At 38.1% G+C, this 23,668-nt stretch overlaps 1 protein-coding gene across 1 annotated transcript in view; it reads right to left on the bottom strand.

Moving 5' to 3' along the window:
* Positions 1-4,583: 4,583 nt before the first annotated feature.
* The window catches only part of Kpna3 (karyopherin subunit alpha 3), a 68,087-nt gene continuing 49,002 nt past the window's right edge, over positions 4,584-23,668 (bottom strand). The window contains exons 8-17 of the mRNA XM_034497927.2: positions 21,689-21,775; positions 21,168-21,337; positions 20,144-20,188; positions 13,364-13,495; positions 12,311-12,439; positions 10,069-10,173; positions 9,897-9,968; positions 9,573-9,735; positions 7,498-7,592; positions 4,584-7,125 (exon numbers count right to left, since the gene is read on the bottom strand). Coding sequence (XP_034353818.1) covers positions 7,027-7,125; positions 7,498-7,592; positions 9,573-9,735; positions 9,897-9,968; positions 10,069-10,173; positions 12,311-12,439; positions 13,364-13,495; positions 20,144-20,188; positions 21,168-21,337; positions 21,689-21,775 — 1,097 coding nt within the window. The 3' untranslated portion in view covers positions 4,584-7,026. The remainder of the gene's footprint in view (positions 7,126-7,497; positions 7,593-9,572; positions 9,736-9,896; positions 9,969-10,068; positions 10,174-12,310; positions 12,440-13,363; positions 13,496-20,143; positions 20,189-21,167; positions 21,338-21,688; positions 21,776-23,668) is intronic.

Genomic DNA, 23,668 nt, shown 5'->3' with positions numbered 1-23,668 from the left:
CGGCCTTCCGGACCATTGCTCCGCCTGTGCAGCCCATTTCTGTCCTGATGGTTCCTGGACCCAGGTTCATGCTTTACATATTTAGCTGCCTGCAAAAGATACGGGAAGTCTAACCGCTAACGAGGTTCAAATGGTTAAGCCACAAAGTGAAGTCCAAACGGAGGAGAATTGTGTTCGGAGATGGTAAATCTTGAGACAAAAGGTTCTAAAGAGGCTTACTAAGTCTTGCCAAGGAGGCCCAAGCAGTCATTATTGGCCTTTCGATCTTTGTCTCGCGTTTGAGCAGTCTAGCTATGTGGCTCAGGCTAAAATGTTCATCAGTATGCAAACCAGGCTGGTCGAATTCAAGATTATTATCTTCCTGCCTCAACCTCCTAAGGGTAGCAACATCAGGCAGGCATCACCATGCCACCCCCCTCCCCCAGGCTTTTAAATCCCATGCAGATGACTGACCCTATTTGATCCTTAACCCTCAGAAGTCAAATGCTGTATGCCTCCTCTGGGGACCTGCCTCAGCGGCACAGCACTTGCCTAGCAACCACTAGATTCCCAGGTTTCCAGAGTGGGGTAGATTCTGGGAAAGGGGAAGGCAGTTGTTTAATGAAGTTAATTCCAACTTTGCAATAGAGGACATTTCTGCAGGTTGGCTCTATGGCAGTGTGAGCAAACTACTGCTGAGCTATGTTCCTTTAAAAATGGCTGGCTAGGCGGGTGAACTTTGTTATGTGTACTTTAGCAGCTCAAAAAAAAAAAAACAACAACAACAAAAAAAACAACAACAACAAAAAAACAAACCCGCCTCCCAGCCACATCTTGTATTTGTGGCAGATAACATCTGCGGAAACTCTCTCTTTACTCTTTATTACGACTCCCTTACACTAGAATAGAAACTCTACAAGAGCAGAGGCTGTGACTGGCGTGTCTGGTGTGGGATCTTTGGCACCTATTACAAGATCTAGCAAATACCAGCTGTCCAATCCAAGACCTGCTAAGAGAGCAGCGCCAGTCCTGCCAGTCCAGTAACAGAAAACCAATTATTTCTCAACTACATTTTCTCTACCAAATTTTCTCACAATTCTTTTGGTGATGGTTAGTTGTAAATTTGACAGGATTTAAGATGAACTGGGAGACTAGCCTCTGATCATGCCTATGAAGGGTTCTCTAGGTTAGTTGAGACATGCCTTACCTGTGGACCTATTCCTTACGGTGGGTTCTGGGCAGACTAGGAAGAAGAGCAAGGTAAACACCAGCATGTCTCACTCTGCCTCCTGACTGGATGCATGTCACTAGCTGCTTCCAACTCCTGACCCCATGAATTCTCCTGCAATGATGGATTGCCCACAAACTGGGGGCCAAAGCAAACCTTCTCTCTTAGATTGCTTCTGTCAGTGTTTTTTGATCACTGCGGCAAGAAAAACAATACACTCTTGGTAACTAACCTGTCCTCCACTAATAGGGCCAGGGAGAGGCTGACAGCTAGGGGCAGATCACTGCCTGTTAGTAATTCATAGGATTTCAGCACTCTGTGAGCAAGAGAGATAATAGAAGACTGGTATTTGGGGCTGAAGCATCAGATGGATGGTTCAACAGCTAAGAGCACTTACTGCTTTTGCAGAAGATCCAGTTAGGTTGCCAGCACTCAAATGGCAGTTTACAGCTGTCCATATCTCCATGTCCAGTGGAACCAGTGTCCTCTTCTGGCCTAAGCAGCAGACAGATATCTAACCCAATTACATACCCTTTTAATCCTTCTCTCCATTGGCCTTTGACATCCTTCTGTGCTTCCCACAATGCCTGTGTACAGACCTTTCCCACCTCCATGTTTTTCAGCCAACCTGCCAATTAATCTGTTTCTGCAGCACAATCAGCTTCATCCTTTGCAAAAAATACAACCTAATAGAAACTTCACCAGGTCAAGTGGACCACATTTGTATCAAATGCAGCTGACCCTAGGATCCACTGGCTGGCATCAACACCTTCCTCACCAGGCCATTCCTGAACTGAGTGTATCCTATGCCATGGCAAACTACCTTGGCATGGGATAGGATGTTCAAAAAATATTTTAGTGTTTCTAAAGGCTTAGTCTTAACTATTCATTAAAAAAAAAAAAAAAAGACAGTTACAAGAATGATATCACGAGGAAACTGGACTGAGATAGTATAAAATTTAAGTTCTAGACAGGGCAGATACCTATATGATAAGGCAAAGAAAGTTCAGGCTATAATTCCAAGTCCAAGAGAAGGCTGGAAATTAACTATAACTCTCCCCAGACTAAAACTGTGTTGAGAGGATGGAATGCTGCCATTTCACTATAACCAGAAACTAACATACCGCTCATTATTGGGGGTCTGTGACCTGTTTAAGTGGACAGGAACCAGGAGCAGTAAGGCCTTTACAACTAGGAAGGCAGCCCTGCTAAGTGCTCAGGCTGAGCAGGAGGGAGGGTGCATCTTGTAAGAACAGTTCAGTCTCTTCTCTCTGGAGAAGTTAAACTAGCTCCAATCACAAAACTTGTAATGATGGACATTTAAGAAAAGTGAATGTTTTCAAGGATAGGAGGGAACAGCAGTCAACAAAGAAGATCAAGCTCCCTTAGAGTCAGGGACCCGTCACTTCTTAATCCTGTCCCATAAAATGGCTGCCTCAAACAAAACAAAACAAAACCGATTTTTAAGCTACCACATGGATATAAACGTATGCTCTGTAACACACTCAGATTTACACTTAGATAAAACTGGTAAAATTGCTATCCCATAAAGACACTCCCTATTTACCTTATAGCTGTACGTACAGAGCCTATAGTCTTTGGACACCATCATAGGAGATGGTAATTTCTGTGGAAAGGCAAGGGCACTGCAGAGCAAACTCCCTGCAGGGTCTTCATGATACTATTAGTAATGGTACTGTTTTATTTAATGCTTCTGGGATTTGTACTCCAGACCGGGAGCATGCTACTCAAGCTCTCTACTCTCCTACATTGCTTAAAAAACTTGTTAGCTTTCTTAGGGAAACAATGTCTTGTGTGCCTCGGGAAGTACTGAATATGAAAACAGTTTTCAAACTACACTGATTTTTGGAACCAACACTAACTCAACTCAATTGCTGAACAGCACTGAGAAAAGCCTACTGTTCACAGAGCACACAGCTGTGCATTGCCTTGGCTAAGCCTTTACTACAGGAGTGGATTTGGGTCAATGGTGGACAAGGATGGGAGTTTGGGCCACCAGATGTTTAGCAATGTCTATAGGCATATGTCCAGCTGTCTGGCCTGGAAGAGGACGAGCTGCTGTTACAACCTGGTGACTGGAACTCACAGGTGGAGCTAACCATCTCACTGTCTACAGGAAAACATCTACAGAACAATCAGTTACCCAACAACAAAAAAACGGGCCAAAATAAGTTATCTATTGAGCAAATCAATCACGGAGACAGAATGTATCCCACATCAATTTTCCCAACTGGTCTCTACATGCATTTCTGAGAGTCATTCTGTCCCATGCTTTTGACTACTTGAGGTTTACTTCTAAGCTTGAAGGTAGGGTCCATGAGCATTTTCTGGGTCAGCTGACTTAGAATCAGTTTAACAAATAGAAATTATATTCCCCCACCAATAGTTCTCCAGAGGATTAAAAACCTAATCGTAGTCAAAGTGTTTAAAAAAATTAACTATCATGGAAAGACCAGTGTCACCCAAATGGCAGATGCTCTTGGTTTACCTGCAGTGATAAATGCCCTAAAAGGATGCACATCTGAAAGAAGTGACGGCAAGACTGTGATCGCAATGACTTACTTATTTATATGCTGACTTTTTTGTTGTTGTTTTTTCAAGGCTGGCCTTGAAACCATAGAGATTCACCTGCCTCTGCCTCCCAAGTGCTGGGATTAAAGGTATGCACCACGGCACTGACTTTTTTAAAAAGTAATTTGAAGTGGCAATATACAGAAGAATATTTCTATACTAAAGGTCTTTTGTTCTTCTAATTATTCCAAGATTTCGTTTAGAGCTACACTTCTACCTTGAAAGTAAAGGCTTTCAGATTTGCTTCAATTACTACTTTGTGTTATAATTATAGGCTTTAAAGTCTGAATGGTTGGTTCATTTCATAATCACACCATCTTTTTAAATAACTGAGGCTTTCTTCTAAATTACAGTGTTTCAATACACACAGATTGGCAGAGAATGGCATGATGAACTATGAGCTGAGGATTGTCAGTCTCCACCAGAAGGCAGGAAGGAATCCTTTCCAGGCTGAGTGAGGAAGAGAGCCTGGCGCAGTCAGCACCTCAACTTGATTTCTCGATGCCAGAACCACACCAGTTTTTGTGGTTTGAAGCCCCTAGTTCACTGGGTCTGTGTTATGGCAGCTTAGGAAATTACACACACGCTGGTATTTTTGATTTGTCAAAACACACTCTCTCCAGTAGCTACTGGTTGGTCACTTATGGTAGAAAGGAAACATTGAAATACAGTGACAGTAACTCATGCATCACCACCACTGTGGCAGCTGGCATTTGAAAATAGTCAAAAATTAAATTTAACCACACAGAAAACAAAGCTAAACAATTATTTCCAGAAATAAGTCTTTCAATGTTTTATCATATTTGATAGCAGCTTTTTTATTGGTTACAAAACCTAAGCCCATATACAAAATTAGGAACACGTTTAGATGCCTCTTTTGAAAGAACATTTTAGTCTTTTTTTAAACTGAGTTTTTAAAAAAAAAATAAAAACAATGCGATTTTAAAACACTGTTTTGAAAACTTAAAAGTGCAGCAATACACTCAGTTTCCTTTATCTACGAAATGGTGTGATTCCAATTCAAAACTGGTAAGGTCACAGCAAACCGAATCAAGCAGATGCAGAGTCTGCACTACTTGACCCTAATGTTACTTAAAGGTTAGCTTGCACTTAAGACGTGAGAGGAAATAGGAATCATCACAGTAGAGGCCCAATTTTAATCTCAATGTGTGCAAATTGTAAAAGGTAACTGTCAGTTAAGTAGGGAGAGTCCAGAAGGAAGTAGACTGGAAGGGGGACAATTCACAATAGCAAGAAGATTTTGACTTTAAGGGTTTCACCAAAGTTTGTGACCTTAATTCATTCTGACTTTGTTACTCCTACTTTTAGTGAACACTACACAGTTTCAAAATTTAGACAAGTGTTTGAACAGGATGCAGTTACCATATGAAGCTTTAACTCAAAATTTGGGTAAAGAAAAAAGGCACAATGAACTTCAACTCAATTTTATGTGCACAAGAGTTGAAAAATCTGAGCCACCTTAAAGAGAAATTGATTCTAAAATTTATAAAACCTATAAATAATCAGAGGCCAAACCACTATATTAAAACAGATTCTCTAGCAAGTAAAAATCTTGCAGTTTAAACATACGCTTGTATCCATTTTAGATACAAGACAAAACTCACTCTTTAAAGTGGCTCCACCTTGGCAGATACATATATTTGTAATGAAGCACACCTGCTATGTGTTGTTGATCAGTGAAAACACCCCAGCTGATTCACAAAGCTCTGATGGCATCTGTCTCCTCTTCATCACAGTAAATACACCCCCCATCTGAAAACTAACTTAGTTTAGATTTCTATCCCTTCACATCGATGCATTGGGAAATTATACCCAGTGAACAAGAGCAACAAAACCATTTCTGTGACAGCACAAATTATTTAGTTAAAAAAAATTTCAAATCCATATTCATTCATTAATAACTGGGTCAGACCATTTGCCAAAAGCAATGACTTTACATAGTAATGCCAGATTTTGCAGAGCTAAAGATCACTGCAAATCAGGCTGAGTTAAATAACTGCAGACCATTCCTCTACACCGATCCTTGGTTTATCTTGTAATATGTGCAGATGCTTTGAGTGGGATCTGAATGAGTTCCCCAATACTCAAGAATAAAGTCTTGTAACACTTCTAAATAGTTGCTGGTTTGTTGCCACCACATTATCAAAAGTACTGGTTACTAAGTAAAAAATATTTTAAGACTAAATTACAGTAAACATGAAAGCTCCACAGTTTAAACCCAATATAAATCAACCATATCCAATTATCAAATTAAAACAAAAAATAAAATTAACCCCTGGAAGCTGAAAGCAAGACTTTATCTTAAAACATTACCAATGAGTATTTAGACCTTTTTCCATTCTTGTTTTGACTTATTTATTTATGTATTTTTATAGTCAAGGACTCTTGCTTTCAACTTAACAGAAGTTCAAGTCTGTAACAGGTTGCAGCTCAGGTAGAGACCATGCACAGCATTTGATTATTCAAAACAGCAGGAACACACAGGCTGAAGTGAGTGGTCAAATAGGATTTGCTGTTCTCAAAAATTAGGTATAATGGTGAAAGCATTACCATTGATATCTAAAGCTCTTCCTCCAACCCTGGCTTCTGAGGCAGATAATAAACACATCAATTAATGGTAGGTGAAGTACAGTTTTAAAAAACTTATCTTTTTAATCAACAACTAAGTTTCTTGTTTTTAAGTTACTTTTGTGTCAGTTTCACCAATGAAAATCATTTGGCTTGTACTTTAATTCTTCCACCTAAGAATATGAAAATATGTTTGTGGAGAACAATGATGGAGGCTCAGATCACACTGCACCTCTGTAGTCTTCCAACATGAATACGCATCATGCCAAAGAGTCTTGATCCACAGCGAACCTTTTCCCAAAGGCATATCAGTGGGCAGCTGATATACCACCACTATGGAATATTCTAACTGGAGACTGCAGCTGTCAGCATGTGGCACCAGGGAACATGGAAAATATAGGGGAGTTGAGATGGTTAAGGAGAATTCTAAAACAGTTTAGGAAATCATGCATATGCATTTACAGTCCATGTGAGAGTGACTTTTGGCAACTGCAAAGTGACTGAGACATGGCTTGCTTTAGAAGCATCAAAATGAAGAGGCAAGAGTGCTGGGAGCCTTCTGTTGCTTGCTGTCTTATCGCTTGGTGGCCATCTGGTGGTGTTTCATATTGAATGAAAGACGCTGCACTTAATTGACCTTAGAAATTAAATTCTTTTGTTTGAAGGTTGGCTGTTGGGTCAAAATTGTAAGTACCTCCTTGTGTTGCTTCAGGAATGAGGCTAGGATCTTCATCAATCTATGAAAACAAGGGAGAAACTCTGAATGAATATTTTAACTATCTAAAAATACCCAAAAGAATCAGTAACAATTTTATTGGAAAATTAAAGATACACAATTGAATATGCATTTTTTAAAAAGTGCCTGTATCTGAAGAAGTACTTAACCTATCTGAACATCATTTCTAGAATTATTTCTTCCCAGTTAATAGATTAAAAATGTAACAAGAACTGCCTTTATAACCTGATAATGAAGTTTTGGATAAAGTATTTTAAGAAAATTCATTGATGATGTATCTAACAAAAAACAGTACAAATTCTTGGTAAATAGCCACTACATATACAAGTCTCAATCTACATGCAGACATCTCTATTTTAATATATTTACTTACATCATCACCAGAGAAATATTGATCTATGATTTCAAATGCTAATTTATATATGTCTTCATTTTCATGTTGCTGCAAAACTTCAATTTTCTCCAAACCTGACAAAGAATATAAAAATTAAGTTGATACTAATCTGCACAATCTGATTATAGAAAACTAAATGAACCTCAGAATATGCTCTATCTCCACTTAAAGATGACAGTTTAAAAAGCAAATAAAAAGAACGTAACCAGCAGCCCACTACATCCTTTCTCTTTAAAAATGTTTTTATAACAACAACAAAACTAAAAAACAAAAGCAAAAACTAAAAACATCACCAAAACATTCCATCTGACCGAGATCTGATGGAGTTTGTTTTCAGTTGCATGGCCAGTTAGTGCCAGTACAAGATCTGAAAACCTCACGGAATGTTACATTTTAATCATGATATCACATATAGTATCTTTCCACTGTTTTCTGTATGTAATTTCATATGACTGAAATTTAAGTTTTTAGAACTTAATAATTGAAGGAAGCTTTACATGAAAAAACACTGCATTTAAAAAGTGAATAGGTTATGCTCTACAGGTAGAAAGAGCAAAAACAGCAAGCTTTCAGAGCACTAACACTGATCTCTCTTCTGGTTTTATAAGACAAGGCCTGGGCAGTTAAGACTGGACTTGAACTTGCAATCTTCTTGTCTATTAAGTGCTGCATCTAGGTGTGCACACCCAGGCTCAATTCAGAGTATCTTCTGTACTTCCAGTGCAGCATGTACTTCATGTACGAGATGCTCAAGTCTGTAAATGTAAAACCTTAGCATTCATCCTAGAGATATTTTTCTTTAAAACATATTGGAATAGTTTATTTTTAAGATATAATATACAAATCAGAAAAGTGGGGAAATAGGTATCAACAATAATAAATACAAAATGCTTAATAAGATTATATTGTATGTTGTGATTATTACTCTAGTAGAAACAAATATAACTTTAAACACTAAAGAGAAAGATTCTCTAAGTTATCCAAACTTTCTAAGTTATGAACTTGACTATAAAGCTAATTTTTAATATCTTAAAAATAAGATATCTTAAGACAAGTATGAACATGAATTAATAGTAAGATGACCTCCATGTTAATTTTGCATCTACTGACACTAGTTATATGAATGTGGACAAAACTCCCACATACCTTTTTTGCTTTTACCGATCTGTGATGGCTATTGCATTTGTTTTCTCTAAAGCATAAGTGGTATAAACTATCCATATAATTAACAAAAATACAAACAAACAAACCATTAAAATATAGTAAAAGAAACACCTTAATGTCTGGACACTTTAGTACATACTGAATAGGTACCTTTTAAAACCAAAAGTTGTAAATACATGTTTCACTATGTCCTTAACAGAAATGACAATATTTAATGACTTCTGTCCTATTATCTTCAACATGTTTTTGCACAGCAATCCTAAAAGCCTCTCCAACTTACAGAATTCAAATGAGATGCACACAACTGGGCAACCTCCCAAAGTAGAGTCCACCCAGTTCCATGGTAATATGTGCAAGCAACAAGAAAAAAATGTGTTTGCTATTTCCAGAGTTTAAGAAATGCTGGCTTCAACAAAGCTTTTACTATTCCAGTGGTCCACAGCAGGCTACTCACAGGCTCCCGTACATTGGGACATCAGGAGGAACTCACTCTGTGATTTATTCTCTTATGTGTACTTAAACACACACACACACACACACACACACACACACACACACACACACAGAGAAACATATATTCTGTCCTTGACACTTCGTCACTTTCCAAAACCCTGTTTTTCCCCATAAAGCACTCAGCCTCATAGAGTTTTGATTTGGCAATAGAAAACAAATCACTAATGAGTATTTCCTGAAATCCATCAATTTCCAGGAAAGCTGATTCCACAACCTGTGTATTTCCAAAGTATGAACTACTGGCTTTTAAAAAGTCCTATAGTAAATGCTAAAAATAAGCCCAGCAAAACACTCTGAGCACTTGGAGTGCTGTCAGTCGCTCTCCAGCTACACTGAGCGCAGAGGACTGGTGGCTAAGACTGCAGGCCACTCCTTACCTCCACACTCCTCTATGATCTCCGCTATTGTGCTTGCTTCATCACCAGCCATTATCAGGATGTTTTTTAGACCATCTAGAACCACCTGCACCACTTGAGAATCTTTTACTGACAGTAAGTTACAGAATGGTGGTATTACATTCTGCTGTACAAGGTATTCAACCTAGACAATACAAGAGAAGAAATATTTTTAATGTATGTAATTCTCTTTTCCCTCTAAAAACCGCAGTACTGAGACAAAAACATTCAGTAACTTATAAAAATAAGAAAGAAGTGCCCTTGCTGAAATGAGTAAGGTGGCGAGTTAAATTTTCTCAAACTCACTTGGTCTTTCCTGCCACTTATCGTTAAGTTGCTAATTGCCCAAGCAGCTTCCTTTTGTGTTCCGAAGTCACCCTAAAATATAAAAATAATTTCACAAAATAAGCTGTTTATCAAAAAAAAAGTCTGGGTTGTAATAAATTAAGACAAATAATGAATTCATAATATGACTAACCTTAGCGAGCTGATGAATAATCATAGGGATTAACCCAGCATCTATTACAGCTTGAACTTGCTGCTGATTGCCTGCTGTTATATTGGAAAGGAACCATACTGCTTCCTGTAGTGAATAAAATATGGACCACTTTTATTAAAAAAGCTACCTTTAATATTTTAATTTTTTCTCTTTAATATTTCAAATATTTGATAACAAAATCTCCCGAGTAATGTTAAAGTGACCAAATCTAAAAAGTGATTGGTTGTGCAAGACTGCCCTTTTCATTTTACTTACTATCGTTGAGTGTGGTGTTTGAATATAAGGAAAGAGATGTGCACATCCACACCATGGTGTGTACGTGCAGGTCAGATTACTTCTAACATTTGAGACTGGTTCTTTCCTTTCATTGTGTGGTTCCAGAGATCCAACTCAGGTTGTCAGGTTTACAGGCAAGCATTCTACCTGCTATTTAGCCAATTCAGACTTCCATTTAAGAGGAAAGAAGCTTTCATTCATGATACTTGTGTGTCCACTAAACCCAGTGTTTAGTTAATAATCTGTAATCCTACCTTAAGCTAGGTATTATTCCAAGTAGTGGTGTTACAAATAAAACAAATAAAGCAAATAAAACAGACCCAAATCTTTATCCACAAAGTTGTATTAGCTCATTTTGAAAGGCATGTCTGAAGATTGAAATTTCCAAATACTTGTCAAAACTACTTCCACTACAAGATATTTAGTTTACAATACAAGATATTAGGTCTGCGAAGAAGGCTCAGTGGGTAAGGTGCCTTCTACAAGAGAATGAGCACCTGCATTCAGGTACTCAGCACCTATGTGAGATGCATGGTGACCAGCATCTATAGCCACATGGCTGGAGAGAAAATGAAACCCTAATATACTGTAAAGTATAGTCATTAGAGAAAATAGTTTTAAAGGGTCTTCAAAAAACACCACAATTACCATGACTTAGCAACTTCTAGCTACATCAGAAAAAAAACTAAATCAAAGACTTTTAAACAGTTACTGATATCAGTCTTTTTCTGCAACTTTATTCACAATAGCCACGAGGTGAAAATAACCCCAGTGTCATTCAACAGGTAAATGAGAAAAATGTGGTTACACATCCAACAGAATGACTTATTCAGCCACAAAAACAAGTCAGTCAGGGCCCAGGAGATGGCTGAGTTGGTGAAGTGTCTGTCACGCGAGCATGAGCACCTGACTAGATCTCTAGCATCGGTCTACAACCTTGGCTCAGCGACACATCTGTAACCCAAGCACTGGTGAGGCAGAGACAAGGATCTGTAGTGCTCAGGTCCAGTGAGAGACATTACTTCCAAACACAAAGGGAGAAACCTGGAGAGCTGGCTCCATGGTGTAGCATGAACTGTTCCCAGGAACTCTGGGAAGCAACACTCACTCCTGGACCCCAGCGCCAGGAAGGGCCGTTTCTGACCTCTGCTGGCTCTGCCTTTATATGCACATGCCCATGCACCCATATACAGAATTAAAAACAATAAAGGTAATTTTAAAAAATACAATGCAACTGAGCAACTGAGGAAGATAACTGATGCTGACCTTAGTTCTTCACCCTCACACACATAAACACACAGAGCTCTAACATTCTATTAAATGAATGAACTTTAAAAGTATGCTTTGTGTGACAAGCCATAAAACTACTTAAGTACTGTCCAATTAAAAATGACCTTGTATATATATATATTCAAGACTTTAAAAGAATAAAATTTTTATGATCTTTGAAAGAAGACATGACACCTTAAGATCTATTTTAATGTAAAAGATTAAATTATCTGCTTTTAAAAAAATACCGCCGGGTGGTGGTGGCACACGCCTTTAATCCCAGCACTTGGGAGGCAGAGACAGGCGGATTTCTGAGTTCGAGGCCAGCCTGGTCTACAGAGTGAGTTCCAGGACTAAACAGAGAAACCCTGTCTCGAAAAACCAAAAAAAAAAAAAAAAAAAAAACCAGTTATTTTTGAGGGAGATTTTATATGCATATTTTGTATACTGGTTAATAACTGAATAATTACCAATACTGTTCAACCTATTTAAACATAAATAGTCCAAATATTCAATATTCTTTATTCCATGATGAGAGTTAGACTAAAGGAGGCAGAAATTAAAACAATGATACGAGATTGCTTACCTGAGTGTCATGACTCTGAATCAGAGTAAACATCATAATAGCAACAAGGAAAGAGTCACAGACAGAAGGAGAAACAGTTCGTGCCTTTACCTTATTTATTTTCTCTTTCGGGTGTGACAAGAGGTTTGGGAAGTGGGACAGGACGTCGCAGTTGAGAACCACCTGCGTCTGCTCATCAGTGCCAGTTACTATGTTCCCAACTGCTCTGAGTGCTGCAGTCTGAGGAGGAAGGAACAAAACGTTTTAGGGATGTTTATGATGAATTGTTGTTTCTGTCTTTTTCATTAACTCTTGAGAGAATGTGAGGAGCAAAAGATTAACATACAACAACAGCCCTACAACAAAGCCATAAACAAACCAAGCAATGACTTTTAAACAATAATTTCTTGTGAAAAGTTATGGAACTCCACAGAAAACTTACTAGAAAAGTGTTTTAAATAGTGAAAACTAAAAATCATGAAGTCTCATCTTTAAAACAGTTCTTATGCATCACTAAACTGGTACCACAGACTTTAATATTGTCCTGAATCAGCATGCATTTCTGTCTACAATGTCATATATATCCTGCATTTATTATATTTAATGTCATTCTGGGTCAGTATTTATTTGTACTTAGTAAAACATTTGGCATAGAAGTATGATGAGCAGAACTAATAACGACACCTAATCAGAGCAGAGTCAAAAGGCATGCAGTTAAGATACTATCCCATCCACAGAGAGTTAAGGAGAGGAAGACTGAAGACTTCAGTGAAAAGAGAAGGGGCCTTTAACAGAGCAGGCTGAAGGAAGAGCCTAATCATTCAACAGAAGGGATGGAGAAGGAAGGAACCCAGGAATACAGCAGAAAGAATGAAGAAGAACACAGGCGTCAGATATGTACCATGCTGTCTCCTAACAGGATACTAGAAAAGCAATTTGTGGAGAGCAGTAGTTTTATTTTTGTCTGGTTGAAATGACAATGGAAGGCATACAGATCTATATACTCTGAGATATACATAACTAAAATGCCAACAAATTAAGAAAACAAATTTGGATTCAAGAGATGAGTTAGGGCACCCTGAGGTGCATGCTGTTGAACTTAACTGAATACTGATTGTAGAAGGCTGGTCATATGAATAATATGAAAAAAATTCCAATACTTACTTGTACTTTGACTTCCTGGTGGCTCAGAAGGGGCACGAGGAAGGGTACAACCCCTGAATCAATAACCATCTGTATCTGTTCATTCCCTCCGTCTGTCAAATATGATAGCGCCCAAACCGTGTCTACAAGGATCTACAGGAATTAAAACAAGGAAAAAGATATCTGAGGAGTTGTAACAGAAAGAGCTTTTGTTGTAACTTGGTAGTGAGGCATCCCTGTACTGATGGATATGAACCCTCTCTCAGTGTCTGCCTGAGACCACCCTTCATAAACATGAGATGGAAGGCTAGGACGCTTCTTTTCCAGTTTCTGACTTTATGAGGTTATGTACCAGATATATAAAAAATAAAGGGCTGGCAAGACAGCTTCAGAAGCAAAGAGCTTGCAAGCTAGCCTGGTGAGCTGATTCAATCCCTGAAGCCATATAAAGGTGGAAGGAGAGAACCAGATAGACAAAGTCATCCTTTGACCTCCACACAGGTGCAGAGCTCAGACAGAGACATAGCACAGACATCATCATCATCATAAATATGTTACACGATAATAAATAATAAATTGTAAAATAAGTAGTAAATTCTCCCTGGACCCAAAAATTAGGTACATAAATAACTGATCTACTTCATGCACAGTATGAGGCCAAAACATGGTGCAGCTTCAAGTCTAGAAGATCCCAATAATAATTATCATCCACTTTAATGGTTTTTAAGTAGTTTAGTGAAAGGATCTGCACACAGTAGAATGCTCCCTTCCAGACCCTGGACTACCACACTCAAGCACCTATTTTCACAGAGATCTTTTATTAAGTGGGGAAGAAAAGTAAAGTGACTGATTTCTAACTCTTTCAGGTGTGACTTTTAAGAGAAAGGGGTGGTGGGTGCCTCTGTTAGAACTGGACAGGATATGGTTTGTTTTGATTGGGCATGCTAATTAGGGTGGCTTTTGGTTGCTGGACTTCAATACTGTGATAGTTGGACAGTTGTGATCAGCTGTAAGAATGAGTCTGCCCCAAGAAAGTGTCCAAATAAAAGAATAGTCCTTGGTGGCTACTTTTAGGGTGTAATCTATGGTTTACAGGTGAAAGACAAGGGGAAGGAGAAGGCCTACTAGCAGCGTGTTTCCCATGACTGGGCCTGCTAGGACCCTTCATTCAGTAGTCCAATTTTTCTAACTAATAAAAGTGAATATGTTAAGGAATGACTTGGCACTTGACCTTGACATAGGCCGTCAAATGAAAAGCAAGAAGCATAATCCCGCTGTGCCAATTGTGACAGCACACATCTGTGACTGCCAATACCGAGGAGGTGCGGCCTGGAGAACAGAAGTAAAGCCATCCTCAGCTACACAGTGAGAGGGAGCAAACTAGGCTGCATGAGACTCCAAAACCCAAATTAAGCCTCACTCTCATCCATCTGAAGTTTTCAACTATGACAACAAAAACCAAACAGGGTAAGTGCTTATAGGATCTAAAAACCCGATTCTGAACACAGAACTGGTATGTGGTCTTCGTTGGTGTCTTCTGAAGCAGAAGCATCACTCAAGCCATTTAAAATCCAGAGACCTTTCTATTAAGGGTCCAAATTAATGGTATCTGTGGCAGCTAACGAATTTACCTATCTTTTAGGACAGCATGTGAGTCAGAGATGCATGACACACAAAATCTTTATCTTTAGCATTACTAAGAGCCATGTGAACAATTTCAAATTACCTGGATGTTTACAGGGAAAAGATCTCCCCCGAGCAGAATACTGGTGAATGAGGGGCTGGGCCAGGCTTGTGAGGAGCCACTTTGCCTTCTCATTGGCTCAGACATAGAACCTAGATCCTTTGACCAGGTTCCTTAAACCCTCCTAAAGTATCTGTGTTCAATTCTTAGAGCTCGGTTTTGGCAACCCCATAACTGAAGTTGTATGTTGACTGTTCTTTGCCTTGGTCCTAAGACTGTGAGCAGAAAACAGCCTCTGTTTTAGGAGGTGAAAGTATACATTTATTTTTACTGTGCCTACATTTAACAAAATGCCTTGTTTCCTTTACTATTATTTTGGAAAGAAAAGTTTTATGAAAATTGTTTTAGTTTGAATATAGAATACTTTCATTAATTATGGCATTATTTTGGAAAATTCTTGAGTTTTAACTCAAATATTTGCTAATACCTTCCAAAGTAAGGTGATATCAGAGACAATTGTTGAGATCAGCTGACTTGTGAACATTTCTGGGATAGTCACATTTTAAGATTCCTTACTAATAAACAGCATTATCCTATTTCTAACTAAAAACCATAACATTATTCTTTATACATTTTCATTATATTATATTAACAAGTGAAGCTGCAAACAAACAAAATACTTTAACTATTACAAAAAACCCCACCATAATAGAGTTAGTGGAAAATGCCCCTAAATGTGCAAATGACTTAAGCCTATGGGTGCAAAAATAGAGATGAAGCAAAAAAGAGTAAGTTCACTGATCAGCACACAGGTAAATGGAGTAAAGCAAAAGTATTTCAAAAGGTATAAGCATGCAGGTGGCTACTAGAACAAAGCACATAAATAAATACTATATAAAATGATAAGATTTAAAATGTAAAATCCTTTTTTGTATTAAAGGTTGAACACAGGGCTTTAGATATACTAGGCAAGCACTTTACCACTGCAAAAATTTCTCTAGCAGAGGCCTCAATTAGCTTTCTAAATGAAAACAAAGCCTACAATTTACATGAGCTATATATTAAAAAAAAAAAGTAATAGAAAACTAAAAATAAAAGTAAGGGCATACCTATACCAAAGAAAGAAGAAATTAGAAAATAAGTTACAAATCTGTTAAGAGAACAGTAGAATTTAGCTAAAACTTGATACGAAAGACACTTTATAACATTAAATTAATAAAACTGATAAAAGTTACAAATATCTGTTCACCAAACAATCCTTTAATTGCCATTATAAAATAGATAATATACAAAAAAAATCTCAAAAACGAACAGTACGAGAGGTTTGTTCCATTACTATCTTTTAGACATGGTGTTATGTAGCTGAGGCTGGCTGTGAACTCCCGATCCTCCTCCCTTTACCTCCCAGAGTTGGTATTACAGGTATTAGCTACCAATGCTCAGCAACTAGGAAAGAGAACCAACCAAGAAAAAGAAACAGTAGCTACAGACTTATAATTTGAACTGTATACCCTGGAGGTTTTCTAGCCTGTATCCTTAGATGTGAGTAAAGACAAGCACGAATGTAAACAGCTTTCTGTATCATGGGTCATTCTACTAATCATTACATGTGAGTGGTCTTCAGGATCCCCAAGTTACTTGTCATTAAATATCAAGTCTCAGCATATAACCTATATGATAAAACTGATCAAGTTCCGTTTTATCGATAGTAAAACAGGGTAGGTTGGTACCAGATGTTACGACACTGAACAGTCCATGAACAGGCAAGAAAGTCAGATACTCTAAAATTACACTTGCAAATTAATTGTCAGCAACACCATAGAGAAGAAAACACATAAAATGACCCTCTAGTTTCTCCTGTGATCCTCAACAGTAGATACATTTTGGTTTTTAGTGACTCACAACAGACTACCACAAAGTATTTCCCATGAGCCCCTCTGTCTGTCCTCCCTCACTCTTACTGGTTGTTATCTTTAGGCCTGCTTGCTGTCTTGTGCCTCTTCCTACTGATGTATGTGTGTGTGACTGACCAAATGCATCCTAAAATCCAAGTTAGAAAGCTGCTGGTCCTGATTTCTTTACTTTCATCATAACTTATCAATTTAAGCATATCTTGTCTTCCCCACTTTTCTAATTCTTAACTCAGCACTAGCTAATTTTCTCCTGTGTCTACCAAAAATGTATCACCAACCTACATTCTCAACTGTACAATCCCTCTAAAATCTTTCCTTACAGAGTGTGAGTTATGAATACAGAATACAATTTTAACCACTTATTCCTAACTTTGCTATCAACAAGAGGCTATGTGACTCTTAATATTTTATCTAAGGCTCTGTTTGATCTACAGTATCTCCATCTTTTCCAATTTAAATTTTATGTATCAAGAGGAGCTGGCATAAGAATATCCTTAGGAGTGAAGTTTTACTAACTAGGAAAGAGAGCAAGAAAGTCTCACAAACCACAAATGGGGCTGGAAGATGGGGTTAGCCTTGAAGTAGAAAAGCACTAGAAGAGACAGAAGATAGGCAGGCAGCATGGTAAAACCTTCAACAGAGAGCCTTCAATTCCCAAAGAAATCTCAGCAGGAGAGTTAAAGGGCACACAAACTATGACAGATGTCCCAAAGCAAATAGTCTTTTAAAAATCCTCAGAACAAAGTGATTTTCTGATTCCTATAGGTTGCCAGAGGGGTGGGCAGACTTCCTATCATGTGAGCCAGTGTGGTAGGATCTATGCACACAGGCAGGTAGTAGGTAGAACCATGAACTTATCTTGCAGCTGCTAGACAAGGGGTGGTAGGTAGGGGCTTGCTTCCCCTGCCTTGGCTTGAGACACAGCAGGTACCTGTTAGTCCTTTGTTGTAAGGGAGGACAACAGAGGGCTGTGATCTAACATGCTTTATACCTCCTCCAACTGCTTTGCTCATCTGTATCCCTTGCTTCCAAAGCTTCATCAAGAAATTCCTTAGGGCTGAATGTTAGCACTTTTTCTGAAATACAGTTTTGCCTGTGAAGTCTTATACAGTGTTAATGTTTTCAACAGTGCCTCATAGTTTGTAATTCCTAAATCTATGTTGGAAAATACTGTCACAGAATAAGTTCTAAATTCTAGTCACATCTCTTTCCTTAGCTGTTCCTATTACTACTGTCCATATTTCAAGCCTATTATGAAAAGAAAATAACTCTGCTTATATAAAACCTCCCACTATAAGTCATACATTTTCTCAGCGGTCTATTACAATTATCAATTCTCATGTGTTACACATATAAATGTATCTATGATTTATCTATCCAAAAACCTTCTATAGCCTTACTCATTACCAGGCAAACCCCCAAAGTTTTTAAACATAAAAGCCAAGATTGCAGATAAACTCCACATCAAGCTTTTCAGTTACTACCTACTTGTACTCTCTAAGATTCCAGTACACTTGCTAGTGTTCCTCGAATGATGTTCAACTGACAAGAGTGCTACTCGAAACCACCCGCTGACTTCAGACAGAAATACTGTCTTATAGGCTTTTTATAACTAAAAGTGTTGACATATGTGGATAAAACAGTGTTCCACATATTCTAAACCAAAGATGGACATCATCCTGACCGTTTCTGTCACACGTTCCTTCTACTTACAATGCCACAGTTGTTAGATTTTTTTTTTGTTGTTGTTGTTTTGTTTTTCAAGACAGGGTTTCTCTGTATAGCCCTGGCTGTCCTGGAACTCACTCTGTAGACCAGGCTGGCCTCGAACTCAGAAATCCGCCTGCCTCTGCCTCCCAAGTGCTGGGATTAAAGGCGTGCGCCACCACCGCCCAGCTAGATTTTTTTTGTGTGTGTTTTGCTTTGAAACAAGTTCTCAAATAACTCAAGCTGGCCCTGAACTCCTGTTCCTTCTCCTCTGACTCCCGATTACATGGTGTGCTAGGATTACAGGTGCACACCATGATGTATGGCTCTTATAATGTTCATTTCAAATGTTACTTCTTTGGTGATATTGTATACATTTGGTCAGATGGGTTTGGTATGGTTTTTGAGACAGGGTTTCTCTGGATAGCTCTAACTGGGTGATTATTTTTAAATTTGGCAAATAAAACTATATGTGCATCCACAGTCAGCACTTTGGTTATTTCTCTATTATACTTATACACCATATTGTGAGTTTGTGAGATCATGGCATAGGCCATGGCTTCAATTCTGTCATGGCAATTATTCATTGTATGACCATAGTGGCTTATAAATTTTATCATTTTGTAAATATTAATACTTTCAAAAACACTCTAACAGTTCCCTCAAACTTGTGGGGACAAGTTCTAAGAAGCCACAAGGATGCCTAAGACAGCATGCGTGTGCGTGCGTGCGTGCATGTGTATGTATGTTTGGGTTGGTTTTTTTGGGAGGTGGGGGGGTTGTTCAAGACAGGGTTTCTCTGTGTAGCCCTGGCTGTCCTAGAACTTCCTCTGTAGACTAGGCTGGCCTCAAACTCAGAGATCCACCTACCTCTGTTTCCTGAGTGCTAAGATTAAAGGCATATGCAACCCCAGCCTGGCTATAGTGTTTTCTTATACACAGATATCTGTGATAGTTCAATTTAACCCCGAGCACATGGCCAAGAGAACAGCACATGGCCCAAGGACAGACAACTATAGCAGAAGCTGCCCAGCAGACACTAATTTGGTAGGTAATAGAGCATTCAGGTGCTCTATTTTATCAGTGTGGAAAGATTGGTATAGCTCAGAACATGACCTGCATAGTGCCAACAGCTTTATTAATAAATTATACTGTTTCTGTATCATTTTCTTGGGAGCAGAATGGGCAAAAGTAGGGCAGAGAAACCCCTCAAAAATTACTTCAATAGAAATTTTGGAAAGTGAAATCACAGAGAAACTGCTGTCCTTAATCACTCTGAGGATCAAGAAATCAGCATCTCTGACAAAAAGATTAAAACCAGAAATTACATCAATCTGATTTAACCTTACTCATTCTCTACCCCTGCCTACACACACACACACACACACACCCTCACAAAGAGAAAATATGCTCTAGCACTCATTAACACCCCCCTCCCCCCCCCCCCCCCGTTCTATCGGAGTCAAAGCTCCCACTGCCTCCATCCACTTTACTCACATTTATGTCTGTGTGGTAGATGAGGACACACAAAGCTGGCAAAATCTGAGGAAAGAAGATAAACAGTGACACTAGAGTTGATGGGCATGCCTTTGTAAAAACAACTATGACACAGAAAGCAGTAACTGCTTAAAACACAATGTGAACGTTTTTGAATATTTTTAAGAAGAATACAAATTAATAAACTCAATCTGAAAAACCAAAACACGTATTTATTTCAAAAGTCCAATTTAAAGAGCTAAATAAATCTGACAAGGACTAATACTCCTTAAGAGAAATTAAATTACTTTGAGAAACATCCGTTGTGACATAAAATGTCAGGTGAGCAGAATGGAGATGTCAGCCACAGGCACACATTATGTATAGGTCAGAGAAATTACTGTTCACAGTCATCATTGTCTAAATTTGTATTCAATAAGCTGTTTGAGTAAAATAGCTGTAGTCAGGAAAACTGCAACCAGGACAAGGTAAAAGGTTTGCTGACCCTAGGTCCTAACAGACCTTCCACAAACTTACAACAAATGAAAAACGGCTTCTAGGGACTCATACTATCAGTGTGGTAACAAAAGGTGCAGACACTGGTTAAAGACACTGATTTACTCACTCTACAGTCAAGTAAATAGAGGTTTTACAGGATTTTTAAAAATTTAATGTATACCACATTTCCAAGAACATCAATTTTGTCAGCAATCAATGGGCTGAATGCAAAGTCACTCAAATTATTTGCATATTTATTAGCATAAGAAAACCATATGGCAGTATTACAAAACTGGCTTCTTCCCTTTTCTTGTATGATTTTTTTTCTCTTCATGAAGCATCATTTAAAAGTAAACATTAGAATGGACAGACATTTATTTTACTACTGAACAACACTCAACTTTGACATATGGTGTGTTATACTTAAAAACAGAAGAACCTTCAAACTTTCAACAAAATCAGAATATGTTCATTATATTCCCTGTGCAAGAATATCTAAAGCATAAACAGGGAAACAAACCATCTCGCCTTACAATTCTGCATTTACCTCCTGAACTGTCTCCATAGGCGGTGGGGGGTCTTTATTCCTGCAGAGATTGACAATGACCCATGTGACGTTCCGAAGGAAGGTGATGGGAATGGAGGGATTGATGAAGGACAGAAGAGGTTTGACAACTCCCAGTGATATGACATAATCTCTACATTGAGGACCATCACCTACAGAAATGAAAATTGTATTTAAAAAAAAAATCACAGTCAGGATGAGAAAGTCTGAAATGTGTGCAATGGCTCATGTTGGGACACTGATGCCCTATGTTTCCTCACCAGACAGACATCAAGCATTGCTTCCCACAATTTTGATTTGGAGAATACAAATTAACTACTACTGACACAAATGATATATTCTTTTGTGCCTTTTACACTTAAGTGCCACCTTAGAAGTTTATAAATACAGTCAACTCACATGAAATTCAGAGGAAACATAGTGTGTAATGGCTATGCCAATGTGGGAAAAAAATTAATTTAAGATTCTCAAACTAAAGCCTTTCAAACCTAAATTCAACTTACCTATAATGTTTCCCAACGCCCACACTGCTTGTTCACAAACATTCTGATGTGGGGAATGAAGGAGTCGCAGAAAAAGTGGTACTGCATCTGTATGTAAGAAAAACTGGGTTATCTAACGTATCCAGATAAGTTAATAAAATATTCAAGAGTCAGATACACACTATAATTGTCCAATTATAGTTCACTGCACAAATTTGGCATGGATACATAAAAATAAGTAGTATCACTACTTTTAACTTGGTAATAGTTGAGCAATACAACATCAAACAGAACCTAAAGCATGCTATTATGCCATTAACTTAAAAAAAAAAAGCAGCACAAAATCTTCCCTGTAATTGATTTTTTAAAAAGTTCCTATCCCAAACATGTATTTTTTAAAGCATAATACTTACTTTCAATGTAATTCCAATGCCTAAGACAGTATTAACCAATTAATCAGATTTACCAAATCATTTAAAGCAATCGTATTTATTATTCTTTATTTTTTTAATATGCACGGGTGTTTTGCCCACATGTATATGTCTTTGTACCACAAGTGCCTATGGAGGCCAGAAGAGGGTGTCTAGTTTCCTAAAACTATAGTTAGAGATGGCCATGAGCTACCATGTATATGGGAATGGAACCTGCCTGCATATGGGAAAGCAGCCAATGCTCTTAATTGTGGAGCCATCTCTCTACACCTAACTTTCTTATTCTGTTATACCTTATTCCTACCTTCAGCCTAAGTTCACTTTTTCTTAAACTTCTACTCTGTGCTAGCTCTACACTATTTAGCTTTACCTGCACACTAGACACTTGACTTTTTTATTACAAATAATTCAAACGTCAGCAGAATGTATCACTGTATTGAAGACCTACAATCACTACTACAATCCAGCGTTACATGTCCATCACCCCTTGAAGAGCTCTCCCATCTCTAGCAATCAACATCCATTTACTGGTCTGTTACTCAGCTCCCCAAAATCCAGGCAATCATTAAAAAGCTTGCCTTCTCTACAGACTTGTCTATTCTGGACATTTCAGAGAAATGAAATCACAGGCACATGACTTTTGTTTTTAAATGTCTGGCTTCCTTCACTTCGGAACTTTCAAGTTCATCTATCTCACACTATCATTGCATTATTCTCCTAGACTGTTAAATAGTATTCAGTTCCATATACTGTATTGACCGACTAATAGTGAACTGAGAAACTATGACCTGATGCTCTGTGAACATCGTATACATGCTTTCTCTCCCACTTCATCTAGGAGGACAACTGAGAACACATGGCCAAAACCTTTTTAAAAATTAATATTCAAGGTATTTTTTATTCCCATCACTGGAAAATTCAGTTTAAAATGGAACAGTGAAAATAAAATGCCATATAGTTAACTTTACCTCCTAATTTTTATTAAAACATGTCCACTACTACAACACCAAGTTGGAAAAGGTTTTAAGAGCTGTAGTAACTTCAGTTACAAAATCATAGGAACTTACTTGAAATAAGCAAGATGTGGAGCACACACCTTTAATCCCAGCGCTCAGAGGCAGAGGCAGGCTGATCTCTGTGAGTTTAAGGTTAGCCTGGTTTATATAACAAGTTTCAGATAAGCCAAGGCTACATAGTAAAGTCCTGTCTCACAATTAAAAAAAAAAAAATTAACCTCTGTATGTGAGCCAGGTGCAAAACAGACCTGTAACGCCAGCACTCATGCTGAAGCAGGAATATCCTGAGTTTAAGGTCAGGCTAGAACTATACAGAAAGCTCAAAGACCAGATCTGGTTACACAGCAAGACCTTCCCCACCAAACCCTATTCCAAAACAACTATATGCTGTAATATGAAAGGCCTAAGCTACTCAGCATACTTACAAGGTACTAAATAAGACATTCAAGTCCTGTTACTATGATATGGTCTCCACCCAGAAACATAAAGTCTATTCTCTTTTTTGTTCCAAAATTACAATTATTTTGTAACAGTTTAATAATATTGAAAAGATT

The sequence above is a fragment of the Arvicanthis niloticus genome, chromosome 3, assembly GCF_011762505.2.
Source record: "Arvicanthis niloticus isolate mArvNil1 chromosome 3, mArvNil1.pat.X, whole genome shotgun sequence".
Classification (NCBI taxonomy): domain Eukaryota; kingdom Metazoa; phylum Chordata; class Mammalia; order Rodentia; family Muridae; genus Arvicanthis; species Arvicanthis niloticus.
This window is presented reverse-complemented; position numbering and strand designations above follow the sequence as displayed.